General features: G+C 28.7%; 2 protein-coding genes across 6 annotated transcripts; both read right to left on the bottom strand.

Annotated features, from left to right (window-relative positions):
• Nucleotides 1–99: 99 nt before the first annotated feature.
• Nucleotides 100–19,180, bottom strand: LOC143895477 (uncharacterized). Its single transcript, XM_077402591.1, has 13 exons — nt 18,974–19,180; nt 18,661–18,777; nt 17,436–17,553; nt 17,089–17,350; nt 16,805–16,928; nt 5,042–5,161; nt 2,848–2,965; nt 2,143–2,404; nt 1,956–2,069; nt 1,419–1,509; nt 1,169–1,314; nt 964–1,096; nt 100–894 (listed from the first exon to the last, which is right to left on the bottom strand). The coding sequence occupies exons 1-13, from the start codon at nt 19,115–19,117 to the stop codon at nt 841–843; spliced, it is 1,803 nt and encodes a 600-aa protein (XP_077258717.1). The 5' UTR covers nt 19,118–19,180; the 3' UTR covers nt 100–840.
• LOC143895456 (uncharacterized) lies at nt 6,170–11,089 on the bottom strand. 5 transcript variants are annotated; one of them, XM_077402557.1, is made up of 9 exons: nt 10,941–11,089; nt 10,573–10,692; nt 10,380–10,497; nt 8,883–9,144; nt 8,294–8,410; nt 7,464–7,554; nt 7,182–7,327; nt 6,929–7,061; nt 6,170–6,833 (listed from the first exon to the last, which is right to left on the bottom strand). In XM_077402557.1, exons 1-9 carry the CDS (start codon nt 11,082–11,084, stop codon nt 6,786–6,788), a joined length of 1,179 nt encoding a protein of 392 aa, XP_077258683.1. In that variant the 5' UTR covers nt 11,085–11,089; the 3' UTR covers nt 6,170–6,785. The 5 variants fall into 5 exon arrangements, with proteins under 5 accessions (XP_077258683.1, XP_077258685.1, XP_077258684.1 ...); XM_077402559.1 differs by having other exon boundaries at nt 8,294–8,332; XM_077402558.1 differs by having other exon boundaries at nt 10,645–10,692.
• Nucleotides 19,181–19,258: the final 78 nt, after the last annotated feature.

Here is a 19,258-nt window from a genome sequence, read left to right as displayed (position 1 = left end):
GCAGCAAATATTTTCGAGTATATGCTGAACCGAGAAATATATTGTAATTAAACTGATATATTATCTATTTTAGAGGAGAAAAGATAATAAAGTAATATTATAACAAAGAAGCTAAAATGACAAAATAATTTTATTATATCGAAGTCAGAATTAAAATATATTTTTATTTCTCAAATAAATAACGCTCATTAAAATTGCTAGTAATACTGATGTATAAATACGAAATAAAGAATAACAGTGAATATCCTCCATAATTTTGAATGCAATTGCAACTTTAAATTTTTAAGATGATTACATCTACGCGAAGAAAATGTGGGATACTTGAATAATAAGAATGAAGAAAGGAAAAAGAAGGAAAAACTTATTTCAAAACACTTGTTCAATTATGGAAAAATACAAATTAAATCTGTATTAGGTAAAGGTATACACTGTACGTTTCAATTATCTCACATTTTTATCTCTTCAATGATATTTTGTTATAGCGCAGCATAGTGGAAAACAATACTTTTTTTCGATGAGAGAGTACGTGATATCGTTGATTATGAGATTCAGTAACTGAGCTCAGCTAGAAAGCTCGAATCTCATAGTAAGTACGTAAACAATAAACAGTATCGAATAATGTGAATAAATATTATATGATTATACGCGCAAGAATACATTTATAGCTAGACAATACATATATTAGACAGATGTAATAAGAAAACTAAGATATACAAAATATAACAAACATATAACCGTTAAGATATCTTTGCAACAATATCTGTTATTTGGCTATTTTATTCGTTGCCATTTCAAGCTTTATCTTAAAACATTATAGCAACTTGCCATCTTAATAAGTTATTATTTCTGTATTGAACAGAGAACAGTAAAATAAGAGAGTGACGTACTTGCAAGCTAGAATAAATAATTAATTTTTCATATTTGCTGAGCATTAGAATTGTAATTTAAAAAAAATTTAATTACCATTGTGAAACCTTCTAATGATGGACTGTAGAAGCCACCGATATCTATGTGATAACTTTTTATGGTTTTCTGTATGATAAATAATATTTGTTTCTGTGTTCTCAAAGGCGCATCGTACCACTGTATATTGCATCTTCAATGTTAAAAATGTTATTAGGTTGTACGAATGGTGACGTACGTGCTATTTTCTACTTGCGTTATTTACATCTTTTTGTAGATATCAGCGTCGTGATCGATAAATTTTTGGCCAGCGTAATTAGTTGAGAACATATAAATAAAATGGCAGAAGACAAATATGATAGATCTTATTAAATCATCAATTGTGGTCGATGACATTATTACTTGGAAGAGCTGGCGAAAGAAGATGCTTATTGATAGATCAATTCATTCTCTCTTTTTACATTCGTACACTCTATTACTTTTGTTTTTATTTTTGGATAAAAAAATTGCGTTACCAGAAATAGATTCACGCTCGATGAAGTGACTCCAAGCAATATTAAAGCCAAATAAGGTATCGCAAAAGTTGATTTGACAATTTCGGAAAATCTTAAAAACATGCGAAATATATCATATTTATATGAAATATTGTAAAAAAAATTCTTACCTTCTCTCTTGTGATAAAACAATTTATAAAGAGCTAGACAAAGTAATTCATTTTTAATCCAAAGAAATGAGTCATCTGTAAATGTGACTCTAAGAAAATTGAACTGTTTTATTGAAAATTAATATAAAACTATTTTACCGTAAAATTATTTTATACTGTTATAAGACAAATATGCAAAAATTGAGATAAAGCTACAAAAGTTAGTTAAATAATTACATGTTACATTATTATTTTTCCTGTAATATTAGATCTAGAAGAATAATTGAAAATGGACATTTTTATCTTCGGTATAATTATATACCTTATATAAAAATTTAATAATATATTTTTAACAAAATACAAAACATATATCAATATGTGACTTCAATGTGTATATTATGATACTGACTCAATTGCTCTTCTGTGACCATTTACGGCAGTTACTATATTGTTGTGGAAGACGTAATACTTTCCCACGAATGTATTCGGCGCACTTTTATCGATTATACGTTCCATGCGATAACTATAGAAACAAAAACGTAAACTAAAAGCAACACCGCCCATCTGGTGCGATTGAAAGGACATGCGATATTTACCTAGTTATTTTAAACATTCCAAATGCGTGTATGGCAAGTGTTAAACAAAATGATTCAGTAGACAGAATTGTCATCGCGGCGATGATAAGTCCTACATCTAAATGAAATTGAATCGTGTGGTAATATTTCTCCTGATCGAGAAAATATTCAACTTGAAATAATAATTCGGTTTGTCGAGATTTATTTAATGGCATTATGATGTCAAGAAAGATTGGCACGTACTGAATGCAGATAACCATGAGTATACATACATAAATCAATACTGAAATTATCGAATAAGAAAAATTAAATTTTTCAGTATAAAATATTTGATTCCATCCATATATTTATTCAATAAAGTTATGCTTGAGATTGAAATAAAAATATTAGTACATGAAAGATGGTATATCATTAACACGATGAATGCCGTACTGGTCACGATGACCGACGTTGACCGGCGCTACCAAACTAAAAAAATGCATCAAACTCGTAAAAAATAACATTTGTAATTCTGTAAGTAAAATTAATATTAAAGAAAATCTATAGTAATAAATATTAAATGTAATACTAAGTATAGTAATTTTACACATAATGCAATTATATTATATAATATTTTATCGAGATATATGGATCTATACAGTAGTAAAAATTTGACTTACTGGAAAGGCAAGCGAATTAAGTTCGGCATTCAAAGTGTTAACTATATGAAAATATTCATTTATATACTTGCTAGACTTGTAGTGAGTAGTCTCGCTGCTTTTGCATATCGATGGATTATTTTAAGCTCGTTATTATCTTTCAAAGCGTTCCAATCATTGTGAATTTGTGTCATTAATTCCTTTATCTGTTATTGATAATAGATGAGAATAAAAGAATAATATAATTTCTTATTTCAACGTCTTACATAAAAAAAAGAAAACTTCTTTTTTTTGTAATATATGCGTATTAAGTTAAAGATGTCTTAAAGTAAAAATCAAAATTTTTCTGCATTTATTAGTCGGTCAGATCTGACAATGAAATATATTTATTACTAAGGATGAGTTTCCAAAACTGTCTTCAACTGTAAATGTTCAATTTGGATTTTATTGAATCAAGTCCAAATTGAGTTCAATTGATAAATAATTTCGGATAATTTTTCATACTGGTTCTATATATTTTAGACTTTCTCTGAAGAAAAAATTTTTGATAAAAGTAAATATAAATAACAAAGTTTCTATGTTTTCAATCAGTACACATCATTGCTATTTGTAAAAGCTTGTAATTCATAGTTCTCTTTTTTCTTAATTGTTTTCAAAATCAATTTAAATTTCTTGGCATTACGACATTGAGATATGGTGTCTGTGAAGTTGGCATATCATTTTCCAGCAGATCAAAAATAAAAGGCAATTCTTGTCGCATGCAGTCGAGTTCTATAGTTCCTGATACTTTTTAGTAATAGTTCTGGTGATTTTGCCAAAAAAAGTCTATTAAAAAAATTATCTGCTAATTTTTTTCCGAAATCTTGGAGTTCCGGTTTATTTAAAATATTTTTCGAATAGTTCTGAGCATACCAAAGCATTTTCTAAAGAGTTCCCGACATTAGCAATGTTGTACGATTGTTTAAAAAATTAATACCGCTCGAAAACCGAGTATTTAGAGAGAATAGGTGATATGCTGTACGAAATGTCACAGTTTTGGTTTATCTAAAATATTTCTCGAATAGTTCTGAACATACTAAAACATTTTCCAAAGAGTTCCCGATCCTGGCAATGTCGTATGATTGTTTAAAAAATTAATACCGGTCGAAAACCAAATATTTAGAGAGAATAGAGTGATATGCTGTACGAAATGTCGCAGTTCCGGTTTATCTAAAATATTTTTTTAATAGTTCTGAACATACTCTCTCTAAAGCATTTTCTAAAAAATTCTCGATCCTGGCAATGTCGTATGATTGTTTTCAAGCGGTATTAATTTTTTAAACAATCATACAACATTAAGATCGGGAACTCTTTAGAAAATGCTTTAGTATATTCAGAACTATTCGAAAAATATTTTAGATAAATCGGAACTGCGACATTTCGTACAGCACATCACCCTATTCTCTCTAAATATTCGGTTTTCGACCGGTATTAATTTTTTAAACAATCATACGACATTGCCAGGATCGGGAACTCTTTGGAAAATGTTTTAGTATGTTCAGAACTATTCGAGAAATATTTTAGATAAACCGGAACTGCGACATTTCGTACAGCATATCACCCTATTCTCTCTAAATACTCGGTTTTCGAACGGTATTAATTTTTTAAACAATCATACGACATTGCCAGGGTCGGGAACTCTTTAAAAAATGCTTTAGTATGTTCAGAATTATTCGAGAAATATTTTAGATAAACCGAAACGGCGACATTTCGTATACAGCATATTACACTATTCTCTCTAAGTACTCGGTTTTTGGGCGGTATTAATTTTTTAAATAATCGTACAACATTGCTAATGTCGGGAACTCATTAGAAAATGCTTCAATATGTTCAGAACTATTCGAAAAATATTTTAAATAAACCGGAACTCCGAGATTTTGGAAAATTAGTAGATAATTTATTCAATGGTTTTTTTGGCAAAATCAACAGAACTATTATTGAAAAGTATCAAGAACTATAGAACTCGACTGCATGGGACAAGAACTCTTTTTTATTTTTGATTTGCTAGAAAATGATCTGCTACGGGAAGTTAGCAAATCATTTTTTCGATCGACTGTTTTTTGGGTAAAATCACCAGAACTATTACTAAAAAGTATCAGGAACTATAGAACTCGACTGCATGCGACGAGAACTGCTTTTTATTTTTGATCTGCTGGAAAATGATATGCCAACTTCACAGACACTGAGATATGACACAAATAATCTATAAAAATTATTAATATAAATACTATTTCTATACTTACATTTTCTGTGACAAAATAAAAAGTGATATATTTTACAGTAAATAACATGAATGGCAAAGCGGATGATAAAACTCTTAAAACGAGATCCACATCATATTTCGTCGTAATCAATCTTAGTAACTAAAAATTATATATCTATTTAGGTATTTCATATATCTAAAGGATATATCTAAAGGATGAAATATATTTAAATAAAACAATTTAAAAAAATTTACAGAGATGTTACTTATTGATAATATATGTAATATGTATAAAATTTAAAAATAATTTCGGCAAAATTTATATAAATAGAAATAAATACATAAATTATTATCCTACCTGAAAAAATGTTACTGATATTAGAATAAACGACGATACGATGCATTGGATTTGCCTCAACGTAATGTAGCGATGCGGCCATAAGCCAATAGTTGACAGAAAAATACGATTAAGTTTGTAGTAATGGTCACCGTTAAAGTCCATTTCTTACAATACTAGAAATATCTCTGTTCTCCAAGTTTATGTAGTGCTTTGAGTTGCACATACTTCAATACAAATTCTAATGTATTTTTTCTTATAGTTCTTTATATCGTATTGCAAGAAAATATTTCATAAATGATGGTGTTATTTTAAAATTACTTATAATCGTTAGGTGAAAAAAAATAGGCTCAATTTCTTTCTACAGCAAGCCTATATGTAAGTTCAATTGTATAGATAAGTGGCAAATTATTAAAATGACTTGCAGGCGTTCAACTACATATTTTGTTCTCAAGAAGATAATATCGTGAATATTTTCTATTTTCCTTGTATTTTATTTCGGCGCAAGCGCAATTCGCTTGTAGCTTAATCTATAGGGACGAGAGTTTAGTGTTGCGCAGACAGTCAACGGGACAGCACAATAGATAATAAACTGCTTGATAATGTTTTGATATCACAATATAAGCTGTAATATGACTGACAGTAATATGACTGAAATAAAACTGAATTAAAATTCAAAAATAAATTTTGAAAATAGACTAAAAGAATTACGCTTTTGAAGATAGATTCAAAAACAGGTAATTTAATTATTAAGTTATTATTACAGTTTGTGTTATCGTTGTTAAATACAATATTTTATTTTAATAGAATGTATTTTGTTAGTAATCGGACATTAAAGTAGACACTAAACTTATTATAAACTAATATTGACAAACTTCTTGAAAAAAAATAAAAAGTGAGTAATAATTAAATCAGAAGTGGTCAAATTAGTGGTAAATAATTAACGCAAATGATTGCAAATGATTAATGGACTGCAAGTCTTTAAATAACAAATTAGGACTACACATTTATTTTTTTCTAATAAGTTTACATCTAATCAAAATATTTCAATTGCCTGTACTAAATTATTATTTGCATATGTATTTCTAACAAAAATATAATAAAAATTATTATAATAAAATAAAATGACAAAAATAATGTAATTAAAAAATTAGAAAATATTTTTTAATATTAATTAGAGAGGATCCCATTCTTTTTCCAGGTTAGGCTGGATTTTGATAACATTTCTATTCATATAGAAATATAATTAGGCTACCAAACTCCAGCCCGACCAAAAATAATATCTTCTTTGTCGTAAGATTTATCGCTTCTGTTTCAGTTATTATTATTTTTTCAAAATTAAATAATTTCTCATTTTATTAACTTTATTGCTTATTATATTAGATACTTATGGTATCTCAATTTTTACAAAATAATAAAACAGATTTGTGTAGTTTTGGCCACATAATTATACAGAGTAAAGAACCATAAAGTAAGAAACCGACATACTTAAACTCTAAAACAAAAAATATTTTTTATGTAACTAATCGACACGATATGATTAACGAATGATTAACGGATATATTCCATCAATTTAGTAAAATTTCTTACTGTGGCTAAACCTTCCAAACAGGGATCAAACATACCACCGGCGTCAACTTTGTAACATTTTGTAGTCTTTTGCATTAAAAAAAGTATCAATTTTTGTGTTTTTAACGGAGTATTGTACCATTCCGTATTACATCTATATAATTGCAAGCAAAATACTAAATAGTACATGTTACAACAATGTTTACAATAATGTGTACGACTCAAGAAGTAATAAAATATTATGAAAATATATAATTGCAATCGTATAACTTACATCGTACAATAGAAATGCGTATCATTATTTATAAATTCTTGCCCAGCATAATTAGCTAGTATTAAATATATAATAAGAGCGGCCAGTAAAAAGATAGATTTAATAATTTCCAAAATGTCTCTTTCTGCCATTATTATCCTAGATAGCTACAACCAACAGCGTGTCATTTATATATGAAAAAAGCCGATATTTTTAAATATACAATAATAATAGATTCTTTCAGGAAATTTGTAAAAAATTACAACTAAATAAAATGCTATACGTTAGATATTACATACTCACGTTAAATAAATTGATGCTCGCCGAACACACACCCAACACAAATAAGATTAAATATGCTCGTCCAAAACTTCCTTTCAATAATTCAGAAAATCTTATAGAATAAAATATTTTATGTTATTATATATATATATAATATATATATATATATTCCTTCGATAGATCAGTTAAGGCTCCTGGGCTCTTTCTCGACATCTCATGAGATGTGACGTCAGAAGCGAGAAATGTTGAGAATTGACATGTTGAGAATTCTTGCGTAGTATTTCCAAATAAAAAGATATTTTCTTAAAATTACACTACAGATCACTTCAGCACACTTCGAAAATACTCCGAGTTGAAATTAAGTCTACCCCTTTCTCTTGACAGTCAATAAACAGCTGTAAAACGAATGTGATATGATGCAGGCTTGTGCGTAGACACATAACTAGATTTCGTATTACATTCATTTTAACTCAACTCGGAATATTTTCGAAATGTGCTGAAGTGATATGTAGTGTTATTTTAAGCAAATATCTTTTTATTTGGAAATACTACGCAAGAATTTCAAACGTGTCATTTCTCGCTTCTGACGTCACATTCCAACATGGCCGCGACGAGTACCCAGGAGCCTTAAATGCATAATGTTTTAAAATATTATTTTAAGATATAGTTTAAAATATAAGTTTAATTTCACGCATGCACAATTATTTACATTGCAGTTTGAAATGAGTATTGTATATACTGATCAATATATCCGTAATTACGATATAAACAGTTACTTTTGAACTCTCGCCAATACTATTTGTATATGAGGCAATTTTAATTTAATAACTTATAGCTTAAGGTATACTAACTCGATTGCTCTTCTATGAAAATCCACCGCAGCGATTATTCTATTATGAAAAATGGCACATTTTTTAGTCACACACATATGCGAATTAATTCCGCTTGATATGTGTTTCATACGATAACTAGAAAGACTCAGATGTTAAATTAACGTATATAAAATTAATATATATATATATATATATTAATATGTATATATTATATATATATACATATATACAATAAAAAGTAATATACCTAATACCATGAATTCAATAAACTAAAATTATATCACCATTATTGACAGCATTTTAGATCTATCTTTACAAATATTAATTATATATTATAAATACTTCAATAATAAATACAAATAAAATAAAAGCTATGTTGCTACAATTAATCCCTTCACAGTTAATAAATAAAATCTTTTATAAATAATTATTAATCATAACAGTAATAAAATGTTATATAGTAGCAAAAACAGAAAGAAACATTAATTAAAATACTGAATAAAAAAATATAATATTAATTTAAATAATTTAATCATAAAATCAATAGAATTGTGAGTAAAGTAAAGAAACAAAAGTAAAACATGTAAAAAAAAAACGATGCATTTACCTAGCAACTTTAAATAAACCAAAAGCATGTAATGCGTTTGTTAATGAAAACGTTTCGGTAGCTGTTACACAAATTGATGCAGCAACCAGTCCAATAATTATATGTATTGTTATGATATAAAAATATTTCTCCTGGTCGATAAAATATTCCGCAGCGAATAGAAGTTTGCGTGGACGAGATATATTTAAAGGTGTTATAATATCGAGAAAGATTGAAATATATTGAGAAAAAATGCATATTGTACATAAGCTACACACAAATACTGAAATGGTCAAAGTATCATTAATTTTTTCATTTGTATAATATTATATCATAATAATTGCAGCATTCAATTAATTCTTTATATTACACTATTTTTATATAAATATCCTAATTGTTTGTTATGTCAGTTATTAAATTTACTTAACTTAAACTTAATGAAATTAATAAAATTAATTGAATTCTGCATTTGTAATTGAATGTGCAATAGGATACTTTATAATTCTTACAATATTAGAATATATCTTACAATTAGAAATATGGGACAATCAGTTATTATAATATAGGATACTTTATCGAGATCACAATTACTTTTATCAATTAATTTTTTGATCAATAACTTAGCATATTCTTATTCAAAATTAATTTGGCATTTATTCGTTATATGGGCGCCACGTCCAATTTTCTTCTACTTGTGTGTACAGTGATTATTTTTAATATAAAAGTAGTTCCATATAGGGAGGGGTGCGGAATTGAGGAAAGCTGAAGGAGATGGACAGAAGGGTACCGGATGGAAGACGAAGAGAAGGGAAATGAGACGTGAGGTCGGTATGGCACGGACGGGTCAAGTCGGGTCTAAGTTTGTAAAGGGTTGGGTATACGTCCGTTTAAAACGCCATATGTGTGAAAAGATGATGTGCTGAAAGGAGATTGTACAGGGTTGAGTACGTCCTTAAGGTAAAAAAACGCCCTTTAAGACTCCTTTGGCGTAAATAAATTACCATTATTATATATCTATATCTATCCAGTTCCATATAGGTTTTTAATTTTCTATGTGGAACGATTTGAAACGATTTCCGCTCCCACACCGCCCAATGCTTGCATTGCAAAACGAGATACATTATTGTATACGATTCCACGTAAATTATTGTACAATGATAGACCTCGTGTCGCACTGCAAGCACTGGGCAATGTAAAGTAAACCGCACGCTTCACGTTATAGAAAGTTGAAAACCCATGCATGTGGAATCATCTAATGTAATGAATTGTATACGAAATGAAACTAAAATCATGACCTCAATAACATAGATCAAGGCCATTTGAGCTGACTCATTCCAATTGGAAGTGGTATTCGTATAATAAATAAGTACCATTAGTTTCTCGAATTGAAAATTGTGCAAAATGATGTCCCATGTTTAGGCAATTCAATAATTTTTATTCAATAACTTTGCAAAATTCGTTATAATCAACTAATATTCTGTCAAAAGTTACTAAATAAATATTAATTTCCATATTTACTTATTAATAGTATTGCCAATAATTTTCCGATCATTCCATGTTTACATATAATCTCGATTTCTCGATTATCTTTCAAAGCATCCCAATTATTTCGGACACGTTCCCGGAATTCCTTAATCTACTAAGTAAATGAATATTACTGCTGTATATGGCAGTTTTATTTTCAATTAATTGTGTGTGCTCTTGAACTTACATTTTCGTAAACAGCATAAAATGAAATATACTTTATAGAGCATATTATGAAAATCATATTATAAGATAATACCTTTAAAAGAAGATCAGAACTGTATTCTGAGACAAATAATTTCATCCACTAAAATGATTATAGTAAGCAATAAAATCCTGAGATTATTTGAAATTATAACGCATTATTACAACACATAATACAAAATTATAACACATAATATAAAACACACTATCATTATAACACCGAGAGTATTCAAGAGAAATATTATAGGTTTATATTAGCAGAATATTACTGCATTAAAATACTACATAGAGATTTCTACATTGTAGAATTGTAGATAATATAGATTACAACAAAATATGTGATAGAAATACCTGAGTACCAACAACTGACATAATTATTGATAGTGATAATATGAGACGAATATGTCTGATTTTGAAATTATCATATGGCCAAAGACCCATCGTTGATAAAAGAATACGATTCATTCCATAATACCGCTCCTCAGGGAACTCCATTTCAGACGACAGTTCAAACATTACTGTGAGCATATAGACAGTATTATACTGTCCATAAAAACTTTTCTCTCTCTTACATCAATTTTTATAATTACTTTTTTTCGTTTCTTGGCACTTTTTGTAACGCGCGCCTACTGTATATATTATTCAGATAGAAGATATATATTTAAAGTTAGGAATTCTTAAAATGCGCTTGTATCTATGCAAATGGACATAAGATAATAAGAAGAAGCAAGAAAATGCACCACTTTAGAGGAACTATATATCCACTTATAAATATGCCTATATACATTAAGGATAATAATGATAAGTAATAAACAGTCAATTGTGTCATAATTTTTTATGCGATAGACATGAATATTTTCTGTATTTCTTGTCTCTTTAGGCGCAAGCGCAACACATAATGTAGTATTGCTTTAGCGAAGCAGATATCTTTTACGCATCAGAAAGGAAAGATGCGTATTGTGATACTTTGATGGTTGAAGTATCTAGTGTTTGTGAATTATCTTAGATCGAATAATTTGTAACGTAAAATTTGTTACAGTGTCATCACCGGATTCTTCAGATCTCATTATCAGTACGATTGTAAAACAAAAATATCAAAATTATAATCAATAAGATGAAAGCTTTGCAATATACAAAATGTCAAGTTTTTTGAAATTTTACTTCTTTATGAATGTATATCAATATAATATACATTTTTATAAAATTTTTTTATTAGTATATATTTTTTGAATAATGGTGTGTCAGGTTGATAGTGATTAATTTGTATAATACTTCTCGTGGTATTTTTGGTATTTGTTGAACAGTGTAGAAAGGGCGCTATCTCTCTCTCTCTCTCTCTCTCTCTCTCTCTCTCTCTCTCTCTCACTCTCTCCCTCTCTCTCTTTCTTCCCTAACATTAAACCGAATGCGCATACATAACCAAATACTCTAATTATTTTATAATTATAAACACGTGATAATATTAATTTTATGAGCACAATACCTTTACATACTTTTTATATTATATTATACTAGCTGGTTACCCGGGCTTCGCCCGGGAGTCGTTTTCCTTCAAACTACTTCATTTCCAACATTATATGTTGTCTAATTTACGCTAATTTTAAGATATTCGGCCTTTTTTTTTGTTTCTCGTTGGAGGAGGGAAATGCCTAATGCATACCCTAGGCCCTAATGCATACCCCTAGGAATTCTACCCCTGTTTTATACACAATTCTTTTAGATTTGGCAAATTATTCCCCGAAAAATTAGAAAAATTTCGGATACCGGTTCTCAAAAAGATCGCTAACGAAAAACTTTACACTCTATAACACTCCCCGGAAAATTCTACCCCTATTTTATATACTTTGGTAAAAATTCGGTCGAATAGTTTAAGAGTGTATAAAGAACAGACATACAGACATTCTATTATACATAGATATATACAGGGAGTGGGGTATTTAAAATGTTACAAAGCTATTATCTCTGAAAGTATTGGTTTATTGGAAAAATGTTTTAGATAAAAAGTTGGAAGGTTCAAAGGGGGATCAATAGACGATTGTCCCTACTGGACCCAACACGGACCCCAGACCCAAAATCTATAATAAAATCGTCTACTGACCCTCTTTGAACCCTCCAACTTTTATCTAAAACATTTTTCCAATAGACTAATACTTTCAGAGATAACAGCTTGTAACACTTTGAATGCCCCATTCTGTACACATATACATACATGAAAAAATAATGTTTGAGGCTCAAAACTTTTCAGACTACCCACGTATATTATACATATTTTATGTACATTATTTTTCTATTCAATATTTGTTACAATAATTTACCTATTACTGAAAATACTAATTGCATATTTTTATATACCTAAAATAGTTATGTAATGAATTGTCCCAAATTTGCATATTTTCGAATTATTTCGAGTTCATTCATATCTTTCAAAGTATTCCAATCATTTTGAACCCATTCCATAGCCTCTTTATCTAATGATTATAGATTGATTTTTACCAATCATGGTAAAAAATACAATAGATAATATAAAAGTCAATATCCTATCGCATCTAATGAACTTATTTACTCTCATAATAAATAAATGAGGGGAGCATTTTATAAAATAATTCACACACATAAAATTGATACGTTCTGAATTTGCAGAACGTATATGAAATATATGTGGACACTTAAGAAAATTATAATAAAATTATTTTGTATACTTACACTCGAAGGGAGTGTAAAAGTATACAATGAAAAAGTGATGTGTATTTCTGTTATTATATTGTGTGGAATAAGGCGTTTGGTGTGTAGAATGACTTCCACAGTACTTGAGTATATGCACAGTTTATATAAGTATTCGAGTTTTACAATACACGGCAGGACGGTCGGCTCACGGTCAGAACAATATGGCAGTAAAGTTACCTCTGAAGAAAAGCGCGGTACATGAGCGGAAACAAAAGTAAAACAGGAAGTACGTATATATAGAACCGACGCGTCCTCTATAAGGAACTAAAAATGGAACTGAAAGTTGCTAGTGATTTTAACGTTATAAAGATAAACAGAAAGCAAAACTAAAATATAGACTCGTGTATTTTTCACAATTTCAAAATAACAACGAAACAAGGAATGAGAAGTAAAAAAGTTTTTAGTATAAGTACCATGTCGTCTTGCGTTGTAATTATCTTCGCAATTTATACTTTTTTAAATAAGCATAAGACAATGAATAAAATCTATATGTCAAATAAGGGGTTATTGTGGCATAAATTGATAAAAATCATGGATTTTTCGAAGAAGTATATGACTAAATGAAAAGTTCAACTGTAATTGTAAAGAAGTTTGTAAGAAATAGATAAATTGATTTTGATCAAGGCATTTTCAATGCATATATACATATATTTTAGCATTTTGAGAAAGAAACATATGTATATATTCGATTTATGTACATTTATCCTAATCGTGCGATATTACGACGATATATGGAAACAAAGCTAGATAATATCAACATTTTAACTCGTTTAAATATTGTTTCGTCATACGGCCACAAACCGACTAATAACAAAAGCATGCGATTGAGGATGTAATGCTTCTATTGAAATCCATTTTCGACAACGGCCAAAACTGTTCTGAGGGAAAATGTGAAAAGAGATATGAATAGAGAACTGCACAATGAATTCTCTAATATTACGGTTCACAGTCTCCTTTTTTTCAATTTTTCGTGCAAACTGCAGTTATTTTTTTTCCCAGATCGTTTAGGTATATGCGCATTATCATTTATAGCATTTCATTCGATTGGAATTCTACACTTTCATTCGGATAATTCAGACAGTTCGTTTCATACTTTGCTATAATTATGTCATAACAATACAGAGGATATAAAACGGTATACTGTAATATTTATAAACTTAGTACGTTCTCGTTAAACAAAGTATCATCCTTAACTTTATTGGTCTACTATTGGTAAAAATAGAATTTACATATATCAGGGTATAAATAAATTAAGAACAGATTAATGCTTATGCCCTTAATCTCTACAGGATCGGACCCTTTTTTGAACGATCTTTTTAGTTTTAGTGCTAGAACATTAATGTACATTTATCAATCAATATTTAATTATAAAAAGATCAAAATTATTAGCACACATATTACGGACAATGTTAAACAAATATTATAAAGTTAATAATATTATAATTGCATTATTTTTACTATTAGTTGTAGATAAATAAAAAAAATAGATCATTATAAATCATTATAAATTTTAATCAATTAACAATAATATAATACAAATAAGTAAGAAAAATGAAGATAATTGATGTGGAATTATTTATTATTAATTATTATGTTTTTGTCACATTTTTCACTATTATTAAAGTTTAACAAATTTAAATAATGAAAATGATTTGTGAGTATTTCATTATATTATTATTTTTTCTATTACTTCGGAGTTGACTACAACTTATGTTATAAAACAAATTTTTTTTAATAGCATTATTTCTGTATTGACCAGAGTACCGTAAAATACGACAGAGTCGTGCTCATAAGCTGAAATTAAAAATTTATATTATGGAAAGGAAGTTATACAATATAATGTAAAACAGAACTATATGAATCTTACAATTAATTGCAAGAGAAAATGCTCTCTTCGGTCAAGCTGGATTTGAAAAGCTTGGTCGAATTAGAAAAAATCAGACACAGAAATATCTATTATCATTAGATTACCAAGATCAAGCCTGACCAAAAAGGGGATCATCTCTAATTAATTGTAAGAAAATTATATATCGGCAATTTTTATTTAACTTTTTAGCGATGGTATAAATTATCAAAGATTAATTCATATAAAATGCGTATAAAAAAGAAGATAATTATGAATATTAATTGCAAGTGAATTTTGAGAGAGAACACATAAAAAATATATTTAAAAAATGAATAAGTTAAAAGCTTTGTAGGTATATTAAAACTTGACTATCTCTAAAAGAGTTAAATATTTTGCTTTACTGGCGTTGCATTTACCGTTGCAAAGCCTTCTAATGATGGAACAAACATTCCGCCCACAACCATCTTGCAACTTCTCATACTTCTTTGCATTATAATTGGCAATAATTTTTGTGCTTGTAAAGGCGCGCCTTGCCATCGTATGACGTATCTAAAAGTTTATTTGGATATTAGTTTTCATCATTTATGACTACATCTCATACCATTAGTATACAATATGGAATTATTTTGAGCGCTTCTCTTTTGCTTTTATATATAAAAAACATATATAACATCTATATAGAAAGCATATCTTAAGACTCGATCACAAATGACTGGTATTAACCATGTTATAAATTTGGTATTATATTACAGGAGATTATTGTTAGTATGCTATTGAATATGTAAATGTATTTTAGTTATTATTTAATCATGTATATTATAATATTCGGCGAGAAATGGAAGTGTAAAAACATATGTTTATAGATATTTTTTTCAAAATTTTTCAAAATTTTTAGAATTCTGAAACATATTCGAACACATTATGTATACTTACGTGTTCTGAAAAATACCAGCGCTGTGATCTATTAAAATTTGACCAACGTAGTTACCCAAGAACAAGTACAAAATGTGACCAAAGGTAAATAAAATTAATGTTACGATTTCATCAATTTTCTTTACATACAGAACTGCTTGAAAAAGCTAAAAGAAGATGAACAATAAATTGAACAACTTTAGGAATAAATATTAGCCATATAACATATGTTAATAAAAGATTCTTATAGAAAATAACATGTGTTTCAATTGTATGATTGACTATTATACTCTCACACGCATGCACGCACACACATTTGTATATACATATCTAGAAACGCGCGCGCCCTGTCTAATTAACAACGCTTTAAAAAAAACTTGTTATCTGAAAATATAATTAAAAGAATAGGTATTACTCACACAGAAAAGATGAATAATTAGAGATGTAATACCGATTATAAGAAGAATGCTGTATGATATCGCCAGAGTAGACCACAGGGATTCGGAAAACCTTGAAGAAAGAGAAACTATTGCATCGATTATTGCATCATCGTTGCAATTGTCGCGTACTGCTACTCTCCTTACTCTGCGCGATTTTTGAGAGATTTCCGGATCTAACGATATAAATATCAATTCCTCATAGAGACTCAATAGTTCGATATATTAATCGATCAATCAAATATCTTTCTGTTTACTACTTTACTCCGTTTTACTATAAACAAATTGCATTATACTGACTCGAGAGCTCTTTTGTGAATGTGTATAGCTTCAATTATCCTTTTGCAAATGATGATTGGTTGTTTTTCAGATGTGTAACCTTGTAAAAACTTATCATTGAATGCTTGATCCATCCGATAACTGCATAAATAACGGATTGTACGTTGTAAAATTGATAGCGTATCAATTATAATTAAAGAACTCAAAGAATTCAAAATAAAATAAAAAATATCGAATGGCATAACAAAAATACAATCAAACAATCTACATTATACAGACATAATCTTTTTTATTTTATTACCTGGCAATTTGAAACATTGCGCAAGCATGTTGTACGTATGTTACGTACAACGATTCAGTGCCTATCAAAGTAGTGATTATTATGCCTATTGTAATGTCTAGTTGTAATAAAATTGCATAAAAAAACTTTTGCTGATCGACAAAGTACTCTCCCGGAAATATGAATTGTCGTTGACGCGAGATGTTCAATGGCGCAATGATGTCGAGGATGTTTGGTATCAACGGCACGAAAAGAAAAATTAACGCACCCACAAAACCCAGTACTGAAATTACGAAAGAGCGTACTTTAAATACAATTATATGTTACGATTATTCAAAAAGTTACATATATGTATATCTCTTTCTTACTTGTCAAACTCAAAGTGCACATACTTCCAATGTAAGTGTACTTTTCTATGATCTCTAATTCTTTTTTATCTTTAAGCATATTCCAATCTTCTTCTACATGATCCATGAGATATTTTATCTGTTCACAAAGAATTATAAAATGAGGAAGCTTATAAATGTACGGGTATGAAGTTAATCGTATTTTGTAACAAACATTGACATATGTTTTCAAATTTATATAACGATCTGTTACATATTATAAAAGGGTGCAAATTACAAACTTGCACATTGCTTCCTCATTATTACAGGAAGCTTATTTTATTTAATGTATATGAGAAAGCTTTTATTTTATTTAATGTATAATTATCAGTATTTATTTTTTTGGCTTCCTCATAGAGAAAGCTTTGTGAGCAAAGGGTTCTACTTGCACACTTAAAAACTATAAAGAAGCCCGATATCTCAATATTTGCGGAAGTTAGAGCAAATTCACCGAAATTTCTACAACTCCAGAACTAATCAACCAAATCTTAACGAATTATATATGAAATAGGAATAGAAAAGACTAAAAAATATAATAAAATTAGAAATAGATCGATATCTCCAAATTTGCGGAAATTAAAGCATAAACAAACATTTCTGCAAATTCAAAATTTTATTAAAAAAGAACCCCTTGATTATTAGCAATTTTTATTAATTCGATTATATTCTTCAGTTTTTTCTACCCCTATTTCATATATAATTCGTTAAGATTTGGTTGATTAGTTCTGAAGTTATAGAAATTTCGGTAAATTTGGCACATACACACACACATACACACACACACATACATACATACAGACATTTTTTTAAATTGCAATTTTTCGACATTTTAGAACATTCTGAACACATTCAGAAAAAAAAAAAATTTCTTTTTTTTTACGAAAACAAAGCTTCCTCTATGAGGAAGCAAAATGAAAAAGACTTGTAAATTTGTATTGTGTGCGTTTTCAATATCGCATAAATACAAAATCTAAATAGACGAAGAAATATACTTGATAAGACTATCACACACAGCAGATTGACAGAATAGAACGTACATTACAATGTGTAGAGTGGATCAATATTTAATAAACAATTTTATGTATCCTATGATAAAATCAGTAAAGCGCTTGTTTATTTTAATGTGACATCTTTTAATATGATATTTTAAAATAAAAAAGGTGAACAATATAAATATACGGATGGCAATAATGCATTGTTGACTCACCTTTCTAGCGACAATACAAAACGTTTGATATTTTATAATATAAATGAAGCAAATTATGATAGGAGAGAGAACTTTTAGCATGACATCATTTTGTTTTAATGACATCAATTTTGCAATCTAAAACCATGAACTTCGATAACTCGATAATACTTATCACAAGTTATTAATTTTTGAAGCGAGCAAATCTTGTGTTTATAGTATTAACGGGATAATAATTTCTTGCATAAAAGCTATAATGTATTATGAGTAAATGAGACAGAGCATGTTTAACATGTGATAACACTTTTCGTAAAGTTTAGCATAATATTCTTACCTCGCAAATCGTCGTGATTATTACAATAATGTTACAAAGTATTATTTGACAGTACTTGTAGATTGAACGCTCATACGGCCATAAGCCAACTGATAACAAGAGACGTCGATTGAGTTTATAGTATCCATCCCCGACGAAGTTCATCTTCCCGCGGCTGTCACAATACTTCTGCGCTGAGAAACGAAGAGTTATCTCCCTCTACCACTATTTTCCATATTTGATGAACCTAATATCGTATTTTTCGCTATATTACATCTCGCTTGTCTATGAAATAAGTGCGAAGAA

This window comes from Temnothorax americanus, unplaced genomic scaffold (genome assembly GCF_048541705.1).
Source record: "Temnothorax americanus isolate GAGA-0224 unplaced genomic scaffold, ASM4854170v1 Scaffold16, whole genome shotgun sequence".
NCBI classification, from domain to species: Eukaryota; Metazoa; Arthropoda; class Insecta; order Hymenoptera; family Formicidae; genus Temnothorax; species Temnothorax americanus.
The sequence above is the reverse complement of the archived record's forward strand: the minus strand, read 5'-3'. Positions and strand labels throughout refer to the sequence as shown.